Raw genomic sequence first — 21,182 nt, forward strand, 5'->3', positions numbered from 1 at the left:
GACAACGATAGAATGCTTTATTCTTTGTAATCAAAATGTCAAAAACCTGTTATTCCATAGAAAAACTAGTTGGTATTAAACGCCAGTAAAAATATTTATTATATATTATTAAATCGAATTCACGAATTTCGTATTATACTTTAGGCCAATGGCGTCTTCAAATGGTGATGACGGGAAAATTCATCCACATATCTTTAAATTTTTAAAAAAATATTCTGTGTTTTTTATAGTTATTATTTCTATAATGAAAGGATTTCTGATTAAGTATTAGATTAATTTAAATAAAATTGTACATGAGTGATTAATGAATATAAAAATAAATAATTACTAATAATAAGTTAAATATAGTTACATTTAATACATTTATATAACAATTTTTTGGCTTAATATATTATGATAGCTAGAATTGTCAATCCGTAGTTGTCTACATTTAACTAATGCATAACAAAGCATATTGTACGTTCGGAATTAGTTCCATTTCACTATGACTTAAAAATTCTCATAACTTCTTTTAAAATTAAAATATATATAAAAAAATGCATTTAGTGATAAACTGATAACAAATGACTTCTAACTGCATCTGTCTTTAAAAGTTTAAACTTAAAACGCCTTTAATATCAACGGGTTAAAAAGAAATTGATTCTTAGATTGGCATATAATTATACCGATGACACTATTTAAAGTATAAAAGGTGCTTAGTAGTTATTAAATTTATAAGTAATCGAATTTAATATGGATCTGTGGCATCTGTTTAGGAGTCATTAAAATGCACACACTTTATGAATAATATATTGCACGTTTTATCCGCTCAACTAAAATTCAAATAAATGCTTAAAGCGGACTAAAAAATTAAAACTGGTAAGACTTAAAAAAAAAATGATTTAATCTTTCCCAAACACATCTAATATTGTATTGTATTGACTTCAAATTGTGTAAAAATGATGCTTTCAAAAAACACAGAAATTTACAAAAAAAAAAAAAAAAAAAATACACATGTTTAAAATTCTATACACTTGTAATACACGGTGCATAATAATATTATAATATTACGCCTTACACGGGTACACGCGTCATGATATTCGTACACGAGATGATGTTGTTGATGGATGACGTCTGTCTGTACCGCTTTTCCGAGGAAAATTTTTACGACGACGTGATATCATTACACGTCGCTCGTAACAATCGTAACGCATGCCGCTAAAAAATGCGCACCCACCTGTCGTTAATAAGCCGTTTATGCCGTCTATTCGAGACGTTGTTTACCGTGAAATCGGGTGCAAATTTTTCCCAGGTACATAAATAATACAATATAATATACGGTAGGTACACAATGCCCCGGTACACAATAATAAATAAATGATATTATGTCGTACACGGACGATAGTCATCTACTCATCTGCCTCCGCCATCATGTGTCATAATTCCATAACAACAAAATCGAGTGTAGTTGCCAATAGAAGGTATTCGGACGACGAACGGTACAAATCGTTGTGCGCAAAACCTGTGTAATCATAACCGTGCCGGTGTATAGGTACAAAATATACGTATTATATGACGATAATATCAAGTTCTCGACGAAAACATTAATATTTTTTCGGCAATATTGTCATAACTTATAACTCATTAGTTGAATTATCCGGCTTTGCCTGTGTGTACACTTTTGAAGAAATTGTTCCGCTTATTTAAACTAACTAATTTTTTATGATGATATGTTAAATAATATTATTTACATAAGTATATCTACAATTACTTCATACGCGTTTAGTTTGTAATTTCCATATCATTTTTTAGTATACTACTATACTCGAAAATACTCTAAAACGATGTTTCGTTCAAAACCTTGTTTTACCCATAAATAATTTTTATGTAGTTAATTTTTATCTTATATTTTTTTAATTTTTATACGTCATAATTCTGCTATATTATAATAATAATATATATAATCTTTAACCAATAGCAACAATTTTAAGATAAATAATAAAATATTCTATTTTTCTGAATCGAAAGTAAATTCATGCATGATACACCTATTATTAAGATTGAAAAAATAAGCTACATAATATGCCCTCTTAGTTTCGAGGAATTTATTGATATAACTTTTATTTAAAATGGTTCAGTAGTTTCTAAGAATATAAAAGATAAAGATGCAAATAAACAAACATTCATTTATTTATATGTATATAGATTATTATTATAAATTTATAATTGTATAAATATTTCAGCTGTAACAAACTCGCAACTAAAGTAGTGATTCACACACACACACACACACACACGATGGATTTAACGATATAGGCTAAATAGGCTGTTTTTAATTTACGTGTTTAATAAAACGCTCGTTTAAACGTATAGCCAGTGGCGGACTATGGCGGAAAGGATATCAGGATTTTTCCTGGTGGGCTACGGCTATAGTATAGTGGGCAGCGGGCTGTTATTTATTAAAATTAATAATTATAGCCTTTAGGTACCTATTTCTTTTTTATGACTATAGAGAAAAACATATAGAATGATATTGAAAACATTATTTACATTGTTAAAAGTAAAAGTGATTTATTAGATAAAAACTGTATACACATTTTTTTAAATTTAATATTATGTTCTGTTTTTATTAAGTAAAAAATATGAGTTATTATAATTATAAATAATATTTAATTACTAATTTGAGAGAAACATATTCTGTTAAACTTCAAAATAATCATGCATTTATACCGTAAAAAAATCACTAAATATATCCAAGACTGTTAATCGGAGCCATTGGTTTGGCTCTCAAACACAGGCAGTCCATATTTTTACGTGTTGAATTGGCTCCCTCAACATTTATTTTATAAGTCCATTGGTTATCAAGATTGTTCGAAAATAAATTCAATTATACGTAAAAAAAATTTAAAATACAAATATTACATTTTATAATCAATTAAAATTGTTCGAAAATAAATTCAAATATACATAATTTGAATTTGACTGTCTATAAATTTTATTTTTTCTTGAATATTTTTTTTGTATGGTCTTTCTACATTGGAGCTTCTTATAATAATTTCAATATCCGCTTGAATGCCATATAATACATCCATGAAATTATAAATATTTGAGCGCGTAGAACAAAATTAGGAATTCAGAGTAAGTAAATAGATTAACATGAATTATTATACTGACACTACTGCTTTTTTTCTGTCCAAATTTGAGGTGGAAATAAAAAATTATTTTTAATATAATTTTCAACGTTATCGAATTAATGATTAGATAATTGCAATCAGTTATCCGGCATTGTGTCGCTAAAAATATCAAAGTTGCGTATTTTTTAAATTTTTATATTTTGAGAACCACTTGTTGAAAATTATATTAGGAGCCAATTTAATGTTCGATGAGGTACTTTACCTAACATTGGGTGCCAATTCAATGGTCGCCGAACAAATTTGATGACCAGTCAAATAGTTTTCACAGTCTATCACTGAGCGACTGAGCATGTTCATCTTACTACTTCTAAGAATGCGTACCTAGTCGTTATAACAAGTACGCTCTATTTCAATACATATATATTATATTCTAAATAGCATACCTACTATAGGTAAAGCGATATAATATTATTTTGTATAAGCGATTAAAACATAATAATAAACAAGTGTTGAACGTTTATGAAAAAACTTAATAACCTACAGTTTTGATTAGTACCCGCTTCAACTTTTTCACTTTATTTTAATATATTGTTTTGAAACCCGAACATTCTTTGTGGAACACCCTGAATATGTCCATTGAAGTCATAGATTCATATAAGCCGAGGTAAAATATTATGTGAATAATATTAATATTATACATACGTTGTTAATGAATATGCCACAGTAATCGGTCGATCCTTGGGTGGCCAGCAGATTGATGCCGAGCGTGGTAAGCTTAGTACCGTTGCCGTAACTCAAACAACTCTGTGAACGATAATCTCTGGCGTGCACGGCACCTGTGGAAAACAAAACGGTTATATTTTTTGTAAACTAATTATTTCATTTCGCCACGTCGTTTGAGATGAGTTTGTGAGTATGATCGGATCTCGAACACTGTTCTTTACTGATTCACTAATTTACTAATATAGAGTATGGACAAGTGTAGGTATTTTATAATTAATTATCAATTATCACATATTATTTAATACTATATTACAATATTATATCGTTATACGTAAACAAGCTAGCAATACGTATCTGAGTATCTTCAATTATTTGGATTATATTTATTTTTAGGAAATATAAAAATTTATTTTATTTTATACGAACGATGGGCGGTGTAGGGGCAAAATTACATGGTGCTTTATCAATGACAATCGTGAAAAGAATTATGATTTTTTTTTTTAATAAAATAGATATGTTGTGTTGATTTGTGGACATAATGATATTCAACATTGTATAAGAATATCACCGTCCACGTAACTACGTAAGTTAGGCGTAATACTATAAATATGTTTCAGATATAAGCTTCTATTTTTTATCGACCTAACGCCTATATTCTACAAATTAACATAGTTCTATTCACAATTCGTACACTGTGTTACACTAGCTATATAGCTATAAAGTTAATGGTATAATATGGTAAGTATAAAAAAAAACTCAGTTTCCAATATACATACAATATCATACTTACATAATACGTAATTTTTATTTATTTATTGTAAGTAAACATCAATTTTTTAATGTTCTTCATTAAGGTCTTAATTATTATGTAAACAATAATTTTTTTTATTTTAGTCAACACTATACATATAATAACCTATATATTTTTTATTTTAGTGTACCTACCTTCATAATATAACCGATATATCGGTTTAGGTTAAAATATTTATTTTTATTTAAACTTTTATATCAATGGCTTAAATTTGAATTATTTAAAAATTTAAAATATAAAGTACCAAGTGTATTTTAAAATGGTTAGCGCTTAATATACATATTACATAATATTATATAGGTACGTGTACCAATTAAGTATCTGTTATATTAACTATTATAATATATCAATATGTGATATATATGTATACCTAGGACACTATACTTAATATAAACAAAAACTGTTTCTAAGACCTGTTATACAAATACATAAAAACGACGTACAGATAGATGGTTAAATTTGTTTTTCAAACATTGAAAACCAAATAACTGGTGTGACATACCTACGTATTGCACTTTAATAAACATAAAAATATTTCAAATATCATTAATGACTAATGAGTATACCTATAATGACCAACTACTAATAATATTGAAAGTAAATAAAGAAAAAATAGAAAGAGATAGCCAAACGAGGAATAGTTTAAAAAATAAGAAAACTATATGGAGAGATTATTAACTCACTAATTCCTTCTTTTTACAAATAAAAAAAAATTGATAAAGGGAAAATGATATCTGTTTCAGATTTTAAAACAGGCAGTTCTTTAGTTTAAAAACAATGCAATTGAATGTGGAAATTACAAAGATTATATTATTATAATTTATAACATTTAGATCCCACGAAAAAGGCGTGGAAACAATCCTTGGTGAAATTTGATGTTGAATACCTATATACTTAATATAGGATTATGGGTATCAAAAAACAATCAAAGTATTGATTATCGGTTCACACCTTTCTATAGTTAAATAATTATATACAATTCATACTACACTGTTATAATTTTCTGTTAATGTATAATATTGTGTATTGTATTGGATTATGGTGCACACGCGTACACATGTATATTACAATATTACATAAATATTAAAAAGTAAGGATCAATTAATATAACTGAGCTTGGGTGTTGGCATTCCGGTATAAATGTATAATTTATGTCTCTCTTCGGATTCGTTCACCACGATGTCAGCCACGTAGAATTTTATTCATTTAAATTTGAAAGTAAAGATAAAACGATATACCGCGTACAGTGAACGTTTAATAAACGATTCTACGATATACGTATGTTAACTCCGTTAGGTAATTTTGGTCGTATATAAATATGGATACAATATTCAAAATTCCTTGCGTGTGCTATATTACCCAAAAATAATCTAAATTTCTTAAATCTAATAATATACAATAAAAAATATGCAAAGTAAAATTAAATGATATGTGATATCGTCAACTGTGTGTTATATAGGTAATACAATATCATCGGACTTGACTGACTTACAATAGAATAACTAAAATGGTTTATGTACCTTCTTTTATACCTACACTTAAATATTTAACACAATGTATATACATTTTAAATTGAGAAATTTGAATTATTTATTTTACTTCTATAGTCAAATATCATTGATCGGATATTCATTTGTTCTATATTTATTGTACGTACCTTTATTATTATACACATTTTTATAGATATAAATATTTTGAAAATCATTCTTTATTTTTTACTGAGGTCGCGGGAAAAATATAACAATAATGTGGCCTCGCCAGGGATTTTAAAAAGACATTATTTTTAAAAGACAACAATTTATTGTTAAGTTCTATTCACTATTGACAAAATAGAAGGTTTACGGTGATGGCCTTTGGTCAAAACTTACTAAATATGTAATTTTAGTTTGTACCTACTCAATATACATAGTATAATATTGAACCGACCGATCGGTTTCGTAATCCAATATCTAATGTCTGATTGTAAAGACTAAAGGTGTGCACCGCATTCTATGGCATGTTTAAACATATTTTATGACCAGTTGTTCATAATAGAGGACGTGGGATTCGAAGGTAGCAAAGCAGCCAAGCAAAAAAAAAACATTATTAATATGTTACTGTATGTAAAATTGTAAAGTATATTAGTACACGCAGTTTATAAACACCGTATACATGTATTATTAGTTGTTACTTTATACTCTTTTTAAACTGCGTTTAAGGAAATTATATTCTACAGTACCTAATGGTTTTTAATGTTTTTATCAAATCAATTTTAATCATTTAAAATTATCGAAGATATATGAACAGATATAATAGCTGTTTTAATGACATTTTGACTGAGAAATGCATTTTATTTTTATAATTTTTATTACCTATTAGGTTCTTAATAAATTTACGACTAAATTATTTTCAAATATAAAATACATGATATATTAATTTTATAAATGCGTTTGTATTTATTTTGGTGACATATTATAATAGGACATTGTAACATGACATTATATTTTTAAAAATAACGTACCTGTCTACATACCATATGTTTTGTTAAAGATAAAATAATTTACATTACAATCAAATACAGTAACTCGTGCCCTTAATTATCGTGTAATTGGCTTATTAAAACGGTCGTGTAGCATGCAACAGAGTAATTATAATTGAATAGGTAAATAAAATAAAAACAACAATATCAACTAACCAACAAAAGGCTGGTTGGTGGTGACTTTAATCGTCATGTACCCAGCTTTGCATGTCGCAGTAACGGATGGTATGAACTCTTCTTCCACGAGATTTTGTCCATAATTAATATGCTGTAAAAAACAAAAACAAAATAATAGTGAGATACGTAATGTATATAATATTCACTTAAACATGTTTAAACTCGTATAGTACACAGGCGATTTCAACATTAAAGAATTCATAGTGTATCGTACGATTAAACCAATGAAACGTTATTATTCGTTTTATGTTTTTGAAAGTTTCGTTATTTTGAATATGTTTAAGTCTTTGTTAAGTAACAGCCTCCCGTGGTTAAAAAATACCATAACTGTATCTTCGGACCACAATGCACATGAGGGCGTATTGAATTGATGAGGCTGTTGTAAGACCAGATTTTTTTGTTGTAATACATATACGTGTACCTATATATATATATAATATGGGTGGTACTGTACACATATACCCGGACTTCGAGGTCAAGGACCTAGATACCGATAAAGCACGATTAAACAAAAATAAATACGATGATGATTTTTGCGTGTTTCGGTCATAGACGAAATCGTGTCGGCCGTTAGCTAATCTGCCAACGTTACAGACATGACATGCGTACCTATATAGGTATATGTACAAGTAAATTGTAGAGTTATATATACATACAACTTTAATGCATATACAATGTACACACTACACATTATACACATTGCACACATAATAATATATAAACACGCGTATATATAATATAATATACATATAATGTACTACCTACCTATTGTGTGCGAGTATACTTAAATGTTACGTATAGGTATATATATACATGCGACGGGATTACTCAATTCCGCGCCGCGTCATAACGCGTTTATTATTATCACATTTGCAGCGACCACGTTATTCCGCTCGATAAAAATTCCAAATAAAAAACTCATCACGGGATGTTGATTTTAATGATAACAATGCCTATCCATTCGTCGTCCCGTATCGCGTATTATTATATATATATTATATCGATTAATAATTGTACACCGCAGAAGATGCCGCGCCGTCGTCCGTACGTCTTGTCGTCGCGAGCGTGCGGCCTTGGTAGTACACACCTGCACACACTTTATAATATACAAAACGAGCAAAATCACATACACACACACACACACACACATATAATATCTCGCGACGTGGTTGACCACCATTTAAGGTTTGTCCGCGGCGAACTTGTGTAGGCGCGCAGACTTGTTTTAATAGTCACGAGGGCGCTGCCGCCTTTGTACCAATATATATATATATATATATATATACTGCATACACGTGCGAGATACTTGTCGGGGTTAATTTTATGCGTTCGCTTTTTATTCTGCGGAGATATCGTTGAAAATATATATACATATATATATATGTGTGTGTGTGTGTGTGTATATATAGGTACCTACGTAGTATAGTATGCAGAGATCAGCGACGACGCAGTCGACAGTCGTATAGATAACAACACGATATGATGATGCTGCGGTTCGTAGGTATATACGGTTTATTTTTATTTCGAACACACATTATAATAAACCGGGCTAATTACGAAACTCGCTGTATATTATTACAGGTACGTTTATAATGGCGTGACGAACGAAATACAATATATACGCGCACCCCATCGCGATAGTTAATTAAAACCGTCTTTTAGACGCGCTTAATTAGACCACTCGGGTTTTTTTCGCGTTTATATATACATGTGTGTATGCATGTGTGTGTGTGTTAAGTGGTGTCGTGAATCTCAAATCATTATACGTATATAATATAAATTATATAGACTACGCATAAGAGATTATATTATAATATGTATATGACACTACAGTCTGTACAAGACCAACGTCGCTTCTGCAAACTGTACACACGCTGAATGTACACACAGGGTGATTCACCGGGCATGCTCACTGCTTTCCTACATAGTTTTCATTTAATAATATCATTATTTTTTGGAATTTTCAAACATACGATATGAAAATCATGTTTTCAAATTTTTAAGATTTTTTTGGTCTACTTAAGCAGTCCTGCGGCGATACAAACTTTTATTTTTCAAACAAAAACTTCCATTTTTTTACAATCATTTTTTTTTTTTTTTTTTAATGATATACCTAAGTCAAAATCAGGTAAATTACAAAAATATAAAATAAGTGTAGTTTATTGGATCTACAATATTTATTATACTTGCATAAACCATATATTTATCAATTATAAATATTGATAGATTATTATAAATTATTAAAAATTTTAAATTACCATAGCTCCCATATCTTCCAAACACATGGACATATATTTATCCTTATAACTCAAAGTTAAATAACTAGAAAACTTGTTCGAATTTTGATTTTGATACATCAAAGTTTTCCGAAAAATTACCTCCTAAATAATTTACTTTATAAAAGAAGTTTAACTAGCATTTGAAAAACAGAAGTTTGAACCTTCACAGGTCATTTATAATTAGTACCTACGAAAAATCTTAAGGAAGTAAATATAAGAAGATATATTTAAAAATTCAAAAATCAGATTTCGAATAACTGCGTTACTGAAGAAAAAAATGGGTGGGTGACCATAGTTGATGAATCACTCTGTATATAACCTGTGCGCGATAATAGTCTAGTAATCAGTAACCGATAGGCGGTCCAAAATGATTTTTTTTTTATAATGTACATCAATCATTCGTATGCCGAGCTCATTATCGAAAATCATCCAGCGGCTTGTCAATATATATACTGTATGCCTATACTGTATAGGAAATACCGTGGTATATCCGCTACATGCAGAGCGTGTTCCATTAATATATAACCATCACTAATAAGGTACACAAAATAAGACGGTGGGCTATTGTAAGGAATAAAAACCAACCGCCGAGAGTATAGGTATTAGACAGATATGTAGGTATAGCATATTACGGTCATATATAAGTACAGATTATAAATTATGATGGGAAGAGCAATGGTCAACGATGGAATTCTCAAAGTCATGATAGTTAATAGATAAGTTGTTTAAGACTAATAATAACATGATATTATTAGTATATATCTTTTGTTCTGTATATATAGCTATGTTATGATTATAAAGAATATAAAAAACATTCGAGAGACTTAAGCCGGAAATCGTTCATGTATAAGTAAACCGTTATGATCGCATATGTATGTTTAATATATATGCGTGAGTTAAACTCTTCCAATACAAGATAATATCTAAGTATTATTAGATCAGTAAGTATACCCGACTCCTATCTATAAGGTACCCTATACAGCTATACAATATTATATTATTTATTTAAAAAGTATAACTGTTAACTATAAGCCCATAAGACAATAATAAATGGTATAAACACTATATACACATAGGTATTATACTATAACAAACAGATAATCATAAAAAGAATATACCGAATAAACATGAATAATAATAACAAAAATAACAATAAAAAGTATAAAAACGAATGATTTTTTTCCCATATTATATAAATACCAACTAGATTAAATTATATTATTATCTCTATTATATATTATACCTACTCTAAATAATATGATCATAAATTAATTTATTAAAATGCGTAGGTATTCCAGTAGATTAGACTGGATTTGATATTATTCAATAAACAATTAAAAACCAACGTAAAAATCTATATTATAGCTAAAAGCATTCTTATTTTTCATCTAATAAAATATTTTATTCGTTATCTATTGAAATACGAATGCGTAATGCGTGTCATGAAATAGTCCACTATAATAGTATTATCATTCGCAATTGCTTGATGTGTATAGGTAGTCGGTGAACACAATTGCATAAAGCATCTTATATATTATATAGTACCTATACAATGCCTCCTTAAATGGAAAGTCCAAAAACGACTGTTGTCAGCATTTGCCCGGGACTTCTCTTTAACCTTGGAAAAATGAGTGAAAAACACCTTTCACGGTCATGCATAATTATTACAAACCATCTCATACATTATTGTTCTAATCTAATGGTACTCTGGCGTTCCTTACACGGAATGCGATCTCACAACTGTATCATTCGATATAATAAACTATATCAAGAATCTGTACATCATTAATATAATATAATAAATAATAATGCATAAACAACGTACTGTCACACGTGGTAATTGATCATTGATCGAGAATGCTTTGTTCATTCTCAACCTTAATTGAATTATTATCAATCAATAAAATATACTATCATAAGGTAAATAATAACCGAAGAACGAAGTACCTATATATGTACATATATGTATATTTTTAATTTACTCGACAGAACATATAATACAAATATATTTGTATATATTATTGAATAATTTACCTATACGAAACGAATCGCACATATGACTATTTTTCCACTAAGAACACCATATTATTTTTCACACACTGGGATAAATATTAATCTAGGTAGGTACATATGATGGATTTTAAATCACTGTTTTAAAAACACACGAGAAAATGGACGGTCGTGCGTTGAAGTTGTGAGAAGCTGTATACATAAAAAAAAAAAACCACTACATTACGAATGACAACCGAACATACACATCGACAGAATTGATTTATATTCCTTCGGTTTTAAAATATGTACATTTTTAAAAGTTAAAATTATGTGTATGTCAAGTCCAGAAAACTTTACGTTGTTTACAGAAATAACAGCAACCGGGAGCAAAAACCTCCATGGAATTATTTATTATTTCAAAATATATAATATTATAATCATTAAAATACACAACGAAGATGGATCCATGTTATGTTTTCATTTTTATTTAAAAGATCAATCGCTTATATGTACCTATCTATTATATTATTTTTACCTACAGTTAGAAATTTGACATACCTATTTAATCGAGTAAGATATTTTAATAAAACTGTCGCGTACCGGTGTACATGTTAGATATTATTTCAAATACTTATAAAAAAAAAACGAGTTTAAAATATCCTTCAAAACTCCATAAGTACACGAATAAACCATTTATATTATAAATGGTGTTCGAGGAAATAGATTAAATCGTACTTAATATATTTACCTACTACTTTTTAAAACTATTTTACTGAAATATATATTGCTATTTAGTATATTACTTAAACGAAAATTGTTTAGTTTAATAGAAAAACGAATACTAGTAATACTACAATAACTTAAAAATGTATACATATAGGTACTAATTTAAAAATAATACCTACGTTAAACGTGTGAATAAAAAATGATGATTGTTTTGAAATGCACAACTCGTAATGTTTTGTAACGTTGACCTTCATTCAATTGATACATTTGATTAGCCCGATTGTAAAATTGTATAATATGTGTGATATTTCCGTCTTCCATGGCCATTGGACCCACACACTACATCATATTATTATTTGGTTAACAAAAAAAAAAAAAAAAAATCAACCTCCCAAAAAGGTCGATACGGCTGTAGATCAAAATCGTAGGTTTATGTTTCAAAATAATGAACATTTATAATATTAGCGACTATCGTATTATTAAACGCAATATTGTAATGAAGTACCTATATGGACTAATTATTAGAAAAGAAACATAATCGAAGATCGATATAGTAAAAATAGTGTACAGTTTGTTTAGTAATTCATTTTCTACAGTCTAGTCTTAGAGATATATCACTCGTTGTTTTGAAATCGATTAAAAAAAAAAACAGTAGATATTAATAAAAATTTAAAATTGGATTCATTTTTTTCTCGCGCTGACAACAAAGCTATTACAACATTTATCATCATTATTATATGATTCACATTTCACACACACACACACACACACACATATCAAAGTCGGATACATTATTAAACGCTTCATGTCATATAATATAATATATATTATACGTTTAGTTTACGATACAATTTTATCGTTACGAATGTTACGATGATAATAAAAATATTGTCTCTTCGTCTCGGACGATACGTCGTCGTAAAGGTACAGCGCTGTACACGCAATATACAATTATATTATATTAAATTATATTATATTGCAGTAGGTATTCATCTATAATACTCTATACAGTGAAACATAACATAGATATGACCGCGATATAGTAAATAGTCATACTTGTTTTTTCTCCGCCACATAAACCGTCCGTCCTTAAGCATGGCCGCCTTTAATTTGTTTTATTATTATTATTTTTTACCGCCACACTGACGACGACGACGACGATGTATCCGCTGCAGACTTTTATCATTTGTCACGGGTCCGCCATCGCCACCGACACGCCGTACTTACAGCTATCTCATATCCGGACGCGCGGGCGTAGCATAACATATTTACGCAGTTCACAGCACGCTACAGGTAATATATATTATAGAGGTATCTATGTAATCGGCGCGGGCCGAGCCGAGGCGTTACCCAAGTCCGCGACTATATATCCACTGAAACACTTGTGACGCATATAGCGCGCAGGTACAGTCAATTCGCGATAAATCGAACATCGCGGTAACTCAACAAAAGACTTCACAACTCGATCCCCCCCCCGTAGCGTTTAAATGAGTTTTGTTTGAGGTATATAACTACTCGTGAATGCATAAGTATAGAATTTGTTTTTATTCCCCTCGAGGTACGAGTTATTGCGAGACCCAACTGTGCTTTCTTACATGCGCAGCATTGTCGCAGAATTTAGAGTGAAATTGCCCCCCTGGTATTATCCGAGAAGTATAGACCAAAAACCGATATACTTTTGCCTTTCGATCCTGTAAAACAAGGTTTGAGCCGTCTGGTGGCACAATAAAAACGAATGGTCCAAGAGTGTATAATCACATATTATATTTCAATTCTAATGTTTAAGATATTTAATGAGTATTTTAAATGTCCGAAAAGAGTATATCTAATTAAAAGTATTACTATCAGTATATGAATACAGTATTTCGATGGATTCCGACTCTTTATAGTGTGTGCAGCGAATTACTGCGCACCCTAACGATATATATGTTCGCCACGTCCCGCTATTATGTTACAAGGGGTGGCCCACCGCGTGTATATGAATGTTATACGCGCAGGGGTTGTATGTGTATATATATGTGTGTGTGTGTGTGGGCAACGTGCACATATATCGGATATTAATTGTTTTTAGTTTTGTTTTCACTGCGGGCCGAGACCAATGCGCAGGTTATAACGCAACGGACCGTGTCATTATTTATTATTACCTAGTGTGTTCTTATTATTTTTATTATTATTATTATTATTATTATTCTGGTTGTTGCTTGTAGGTATTATAGGCGCATATACGTGTGTACGTATATTAAACGCGACATGTGCGTGTGTGCAACCGTGTGGATAACATACACTTTTGACTTACACACTATACACGCAACACATATACGACACACACGAAAAGATGCCTGTATAAGTATAATACATAAGAACCATCTGCGACGAGCGCGCGCTTGCTGGCACACATTCATTTCACTCATTATGCAACAAACGCAGCGGCATTTCTCTCTCGCTGGCCGCGTGTCCTGCAGCGGGGGCATTCCATAATAATATATTATCGTTATTATTATTATTATTATTATTATTATTATTATTATGTTATTTGTCCGACGCCGTGCATACCCTATAAGCTGGGTACACACTAATATACTCTTTATGTAGATAATATATACCTATACCTATATTTATAAAATAGTATATTATAACTGAACGTGTGCGTACCTATATAACAAGATGTCGCTTGTAGAATAACTAAACATGATGATAATAAAAATATATCGAAGAGCCATAAAAATCATCGCGTCATCTCTTAAACGCGGAATTCAAATTAGAATGGCCAATGAGAGGTTACGCGACAAACGCTGGTCAATGAATAACGACATATTATTCTGCAGCTATTACGTTATAAAAAGTGTACATATATAATAATATAATCTGCGTGTTGCTTATACATAATATTATATACATAATTGTAGTTGGTGTATAATATTATATATATACGTATGTAAATTCTAAGAGTCATCGCCCGTTTTAAATCTATAAGTACACCAATTTATAGCTATTCATAATAATTCAAGATTTTAAAACAAACATTATTATGTTATACATATGTAAGTACCGTATTACATTGGAAACACGACATTAATTATAGAAAAATAATTGTATAACACAAAAAAAAATAATATAATATTCATACTTTGGAGGTACGTAGAAAAATTAAAATGAGGAATATTAAAATATTAAGATTTTTACTTAGTAGACGGTAGTATATAGTATTAGTATTTATCTAATTAAAAATAGAACAATTCACAAGTCCATAAATTATTTCATAACAGAAAAAAAAATACGTACCTATCTAGTTATCAATTAGTTTTATTTTCCCATCACGTCACATTTTATGTTATGTAAGATATACATATGATTAAAATTTTTGCAATTTTATGAATTTTTAATTTTCAAACAAAAACATTGAGTCATAAAAATATACTGAAACTATAATACAGTCAACATTGTACAGTCATCAATAATTATTAATTTATATATAACATAATATATTTACTAATGGACAGTGGTTAATAAGTTTTTGTGGCACAATTCTTGGAATTACTATATGTTACCATAATAATCCGCAATTATATGAATAATTACGTTTTGTTTAATGATGGTCATAACTCATAACCTATAGATCATAATTTTTACTTAATTCCTAAATATACTGAATAATTTTGAAACTAAAAAGTTCCTAGTCATCGGAAGATTAAAAATTATCAAAATTACCATAAGCGTATAGTATGTAAATAATTATCAACAATGAAAAGTTCTACTAAATTCTTATTAATATAAATATCTTTGGCATTTAACCATGATCTAAATTATTCATAATTATGATTATTTTATAAAAATACACAATATAGCTTACTGCTTACAAAATATTATAAATTATATTATTCTGATATTTACTAATCAACCTATAACCTAATATTTATTTTCTGGTTTACCACACGGATTTGCAGCATAAGTGAAAAAATATTTATTTTATACATTTATGCCTTAGCACGATTCAAGAAAATGTATAAGCAAAGTTGAATATTCATTTCGAAAAAACCTTTAAAATAATACATTTATATTATGTCTCAGGAACAATATCAACTATAGTATTTACATTTTGCAAACGGTGTTTTCTACAATGAAGATCTTATAGGTATAGCGTTTAAAAAAATATAATATTCCAAATACTATTATTAGTTGATGTAAAGTCGTTTCAATTCATAAAAAAAAAATAAAGAAATATTTTTTTTCGCTTTTAATACTAAGACATTTCTTATTTTAATTATTATATTATTATCATTGTTATACACAGAACGATATTAGATCGGTTTGTACCACAGTACTTATGGAAGTTTAAAAGATATTTAAGATAATATTGTGTTGTGCACAAAAATTGTAAACCGACTATGATAGGTAATCTGACTATCACGAATAGTATCTACACTATTATTATTTGTATATCATGACGATATTATGTTTAATATGCCAAACTGTATACAAACAATGATTCATAACTATATACACACGGACATGAGACAAGTGAAGAGTATTATTATATTTAGATGTCACGTCATCGCCAAAGGGGTATATGTGGTATTTGTGACGTACCTACTCATAGGAAGACGTATCGTTCCCCTCAACCTATATAATAACTAGTTTGTCATAATAGCCGACATTCCATCGATGCTACATATTATGTATACAAAAGGATTTTTTTTTACTTCACAAGAACCGTAAATGGGTTTTTTTTTTTAAATTTTTTTTCTTTTTAGTGTGACGTGATCATATGTTATTGATACGTGCAAGTTTGGTGATACAAGCTAAACTAGTTTTGGATTTTTTACACGTGCCGTACGCATAATATATGTAAATATTTCATTTGAATGTTTATACCTACACCGCGGCTACGCGCATCGCGCGATAAAAGTATTGCGCGGCTTCCGCTGTACTAGTGCATAGTTTCCTGTTTCTGAGCATACAATATTGAACCAGTAATAATTGTGTTGGCGGTCATTATTGTAGGACTCGCGTGACATAATGTATGCGTTATTAGGAGGTACGCACTAAATAAGTATAATAATTACGATTGTTAACACTTGTAGACAAATTAAATTTTGTATATATTTATAAGCTAAATATTGAATTAATGTAGCCATACAGGCATATATATATATATATATATATATTCATGTGTATAATTATATCTAATTAATATTAACGCGTTCACGCGCCAATCAACACTCACCCGTTTGAAAATAGTTTTCAAGTCTTGGAGCCACGCCTATGGAGATTTGTTGAATTTCATCACGTTCAAAAGAAATCATAATATAGGTACCTAACTGCGATTATGTGATTGAACTGGAATCTAACAAGAGAACGATGGAATGTATATTATTCCGATATACAATGATATCTATTCTGAAATATTGTATAGTTTGAACATATAATATATATCAATCATCTATCAGTAATATAACTATATGGGGTAATATGTATTCAATAACTATTCACAGATATCAAATACTATATGCTTTCAATGATTTCCAATCATTCATATTGCATAGCACATTTTGCTAAATAGCAATAGCTGATTCTAGGACATTATTTAATAATTATAATCAATGGTAATATCTTAAAATGTCCGAGTTAAAAATGTACAAAACTGAAAAACCAGAAATGATAAAAAAAAATATATCAAGTACCTAATACTAAAATTAATTATTGTTTTGTATTCATTTACATTTTTTTACATTTTTCATTAGCTTATCAATTTATAAATTATTGTTTAGACATAAATTCACCATCTCACATACACAATTTTCATTTTTTTTGTTTTTTTATAGTATTATAAAATATTAATATTTATAATTAATAATAATACTCATCACAATCACATACGCTCCCTTTTCTTATACATCTCAAACATTACCCTTATAAACAATATTAACAATCCTTGCACTAAAACAGTAAAAAAACCACTATATTTTTAGATTCTTTTATAGATTTGAAAACCACTGTAATTTTCTTATTATAAAAATTTACATAATTTTGTCACTCCTTAAAAAATAACCAATGTTGACCCAAAAGAAAGTAACGTAGTAATTTTTAAATAAATTGAATTCAACTATCGAGAGATGTGTCTCTTTGGTACCATAATATATTCAATTTAATGATTTTTTTTTTATAACATTGATTATAGTACGTATACTTTGTACCATTAATCACTTATTATGTTATTATATTTTGCAACTAAAATTACCCAAAGAAATACCCTAGTCAATAGATTTATTTTAGAGAATTGGCTCTGTCTTACATCGAATCAAACATGAATTCAACCCTTATAGTGCTAATTATGGATTTATGATGGAATTCTTTTTCTCGAACATTTTTTCTTTGATTTATAATCTATATAAACGCATTCTTAATAGTACATAACTGCAAGTATTTAGATATAAATTATACCTAATCCTAGCTGCAGTCGATATGATATGATTGATAAGCCAAAGCTACAACCTGAGTAGATGTCTATTGTTCTGTTATACACTATACTTAGTACAATACGCCATAAGGCATTTTTTTTTACAATTAATACAAAATAACAATATAAAATGTAATAATCATACATTTTTTGATCCTCGGGGCATATTATACACCATAAAAGTTATATAAATAAGTCGATATGTATAAATGTATATTACGAGTATTACGAACATAGCTAGACAATATCTTAATGCTTAAACTTATTTAAACATCATTTCGTATACTGTTTTTTATTTATATTATAATTCTGGATGCCCAATTGTGATTTGTGACACATATATCTACACTATATAATTAAAATGAAAAGTAGAACATATATTATAGTTTATAATATATATTTTACACAAATATAAGTAAATATATTATGTAAAACCATTTTGTAATGAAATATAAAGAAAACACTACGATTGCGTGTCATTTTAATAGTTTTTTTACGGAAAGATGATTTTGAATGCAAGACCTTATTGTCAGTGTATAGTTATGTATACACGTATGTATAATATGTTCAAATAGAAATGAAAAGTTACTGATACATTAATAATAACAATATTTAAACTGTTTTTTGTTTTATAAGTGTGAAGTGACACGCTAAGATGATATATCTATATTATAAAAAATAATATAACTTTTTTTTTTACTTGCAACAGTTAATATTGTTACTCATTATGTAAAGTACTTACACATTAAAATAAAATAATAATAATTGGTGATTATATGTAAGTAGTTATAATTAAACGTCTAATATAATAATCGTTTGATTAAATTATATTTATTTTTAATGATACTGAATACAAATACGTAAATATGATATATTATTAATATCTTAATTAAAATAATCGCATATATGTTTAACCACGTGAACTTGAAAAAAAATAACTGGTGATTTATACATTAGGTATAAACGTGTTTTAGTGTACCTACATAGATTTTTCTTCAATTTATATGCTTATTATATAGATCCGTCATGCTACGTGATGTACTGCAGGGTCATTTGGAGAATATAAATATATTTATATACTTACATAAATTATAAATATTTGTACAGTACGTCTTTATACGCACAATATATTTACACAATATTGAATGAATCTCTATTATAAGAAGAGTAAAATTATCATAGTATGTATAGTATACGAGTAGACTTGAATTAAAATTATTTAATGTTAAAAATGCAAAAACTGTGAAATTGTAATTGTGTATAAGAATTTTTATGTTTTGGAAGTTATTCATCTTAATTCAAATAAATTAACTTTTTTACAAGTGATTTTTTTTTTTTTTTTTGATATTTTAGATTCAAAGTGTTGATACAAATAAATTGTTTAAAAATGCAAAGAATATCAATAATCTATAAGGTCTTGTCAAACAAAATTCAATTGTTTAATTTAATAAGTATACATGACACATCCATAGGTATATTATATACACAATAAACCTATTATTTAGTACGAGTATTTGTCCTAAATTGTATAAGCTACTTAAAATGTAGTACAAACAGCGTTTCTGACACTTTAAGGAATTTTTTAACCACATTTATTAGGATATTTCAACTTTCAATATGTATATTTTATATCAATTGTGTACACATAAATTTCCAATAAAGTAAGAAGGAAATATAAAAATATACGATTTATAAAATATTTTTATGTTCTATTTATTGAAAAAAATCGAAGAGGGGTTGAACTGGGTGTTATATTTTTTTAGTTTGGATAACTACTCTACATGTATACTAGTATACTATTGCATAAAATATATAAAGATACTATAGCTAGGTTTCGTAATTTGAAATGATTTTGATCTTGTTCGATGATTGTAAAGATTCATATAGAATGTTAACTATTTTAATCTTTTTATATAAATTTAAATAATATACTTTTAAAGATGCAGGAATGAAGTATGTATACTATAACTTAGCTATACTTTTTAAAGGAGTATTTGTAGATATATATCTTAAATATTTATGATTTTTATTTTGTGTTCTCAAGTTTAATCTAAAATGTATTTTATCGGTATACATACAATATTTAAAATATTTAAAGCAGAATATTTCACTCCAGTAACAATAATATGTACATAATATTGGTATAGGTAGGTTACATAAATACAATTAATTTGCAATAAGATTAATAATAGAGTTATAACTTTATAAGTATATAGATACCTTTACTATTATTTCATTTATATAATATTACGACACTACAATATGTTTCTCCTATATAATTGTAATTAATAAAGGTCATTGAAAAAAAAATTTTAAAACATTTGGAATATTGTTATTTATAAAGGAAATTAATAAAAATAATAAATAGTTGTTGTACAGTATACAG

The 21,182-nt window shown here is 28.2% G+C and overlaps 1 protein-coding gene across 1 annotated transcript in view; it reads right to left on the reverse strand.

Annotated features, from left to right (window-relative positions):
- Window positions 1-21,182, reverse strand: part of LOC132929785 (uncharacterized) — a 30,206-nt gene that overhangs the window by 7,757 nt on the left and 1,267 nt on the right. Inside the window, exons 2-3 of the mRNA XM_060995346.1 lie at window positions 7,322-7,433; window positions 3,816-3,949 (exon numbers count right to left, since the gene is read on the reverse strand). Of these exons, the coding sequence (XP_060851329.1) occupies window positions 3,816-3,949; window positions 7,322-7,433 (246 nt within the window). The remainder of the gene's footprint in view (window positions 1-3,815; window positions 3,950-7,321; window positions 7,434-21,182) is intronic.

This window comes from Rhopalosiphum padi, chromosome 4 (genome assembly GCF_020882245.1).
Source record: "Rhopalosiphum padi isolate XX-2018 chromosome 4, ASM2088224v1, whole genome shotgun sequence".
Classification (NCBI taxonomy): domain Eukaryota; kingdom Metazoa; phylum Arthropoda; class Insecta; order Hemiptera; family Aphididae; genus Rhopalosiphum; species Rhopalosiphum padi.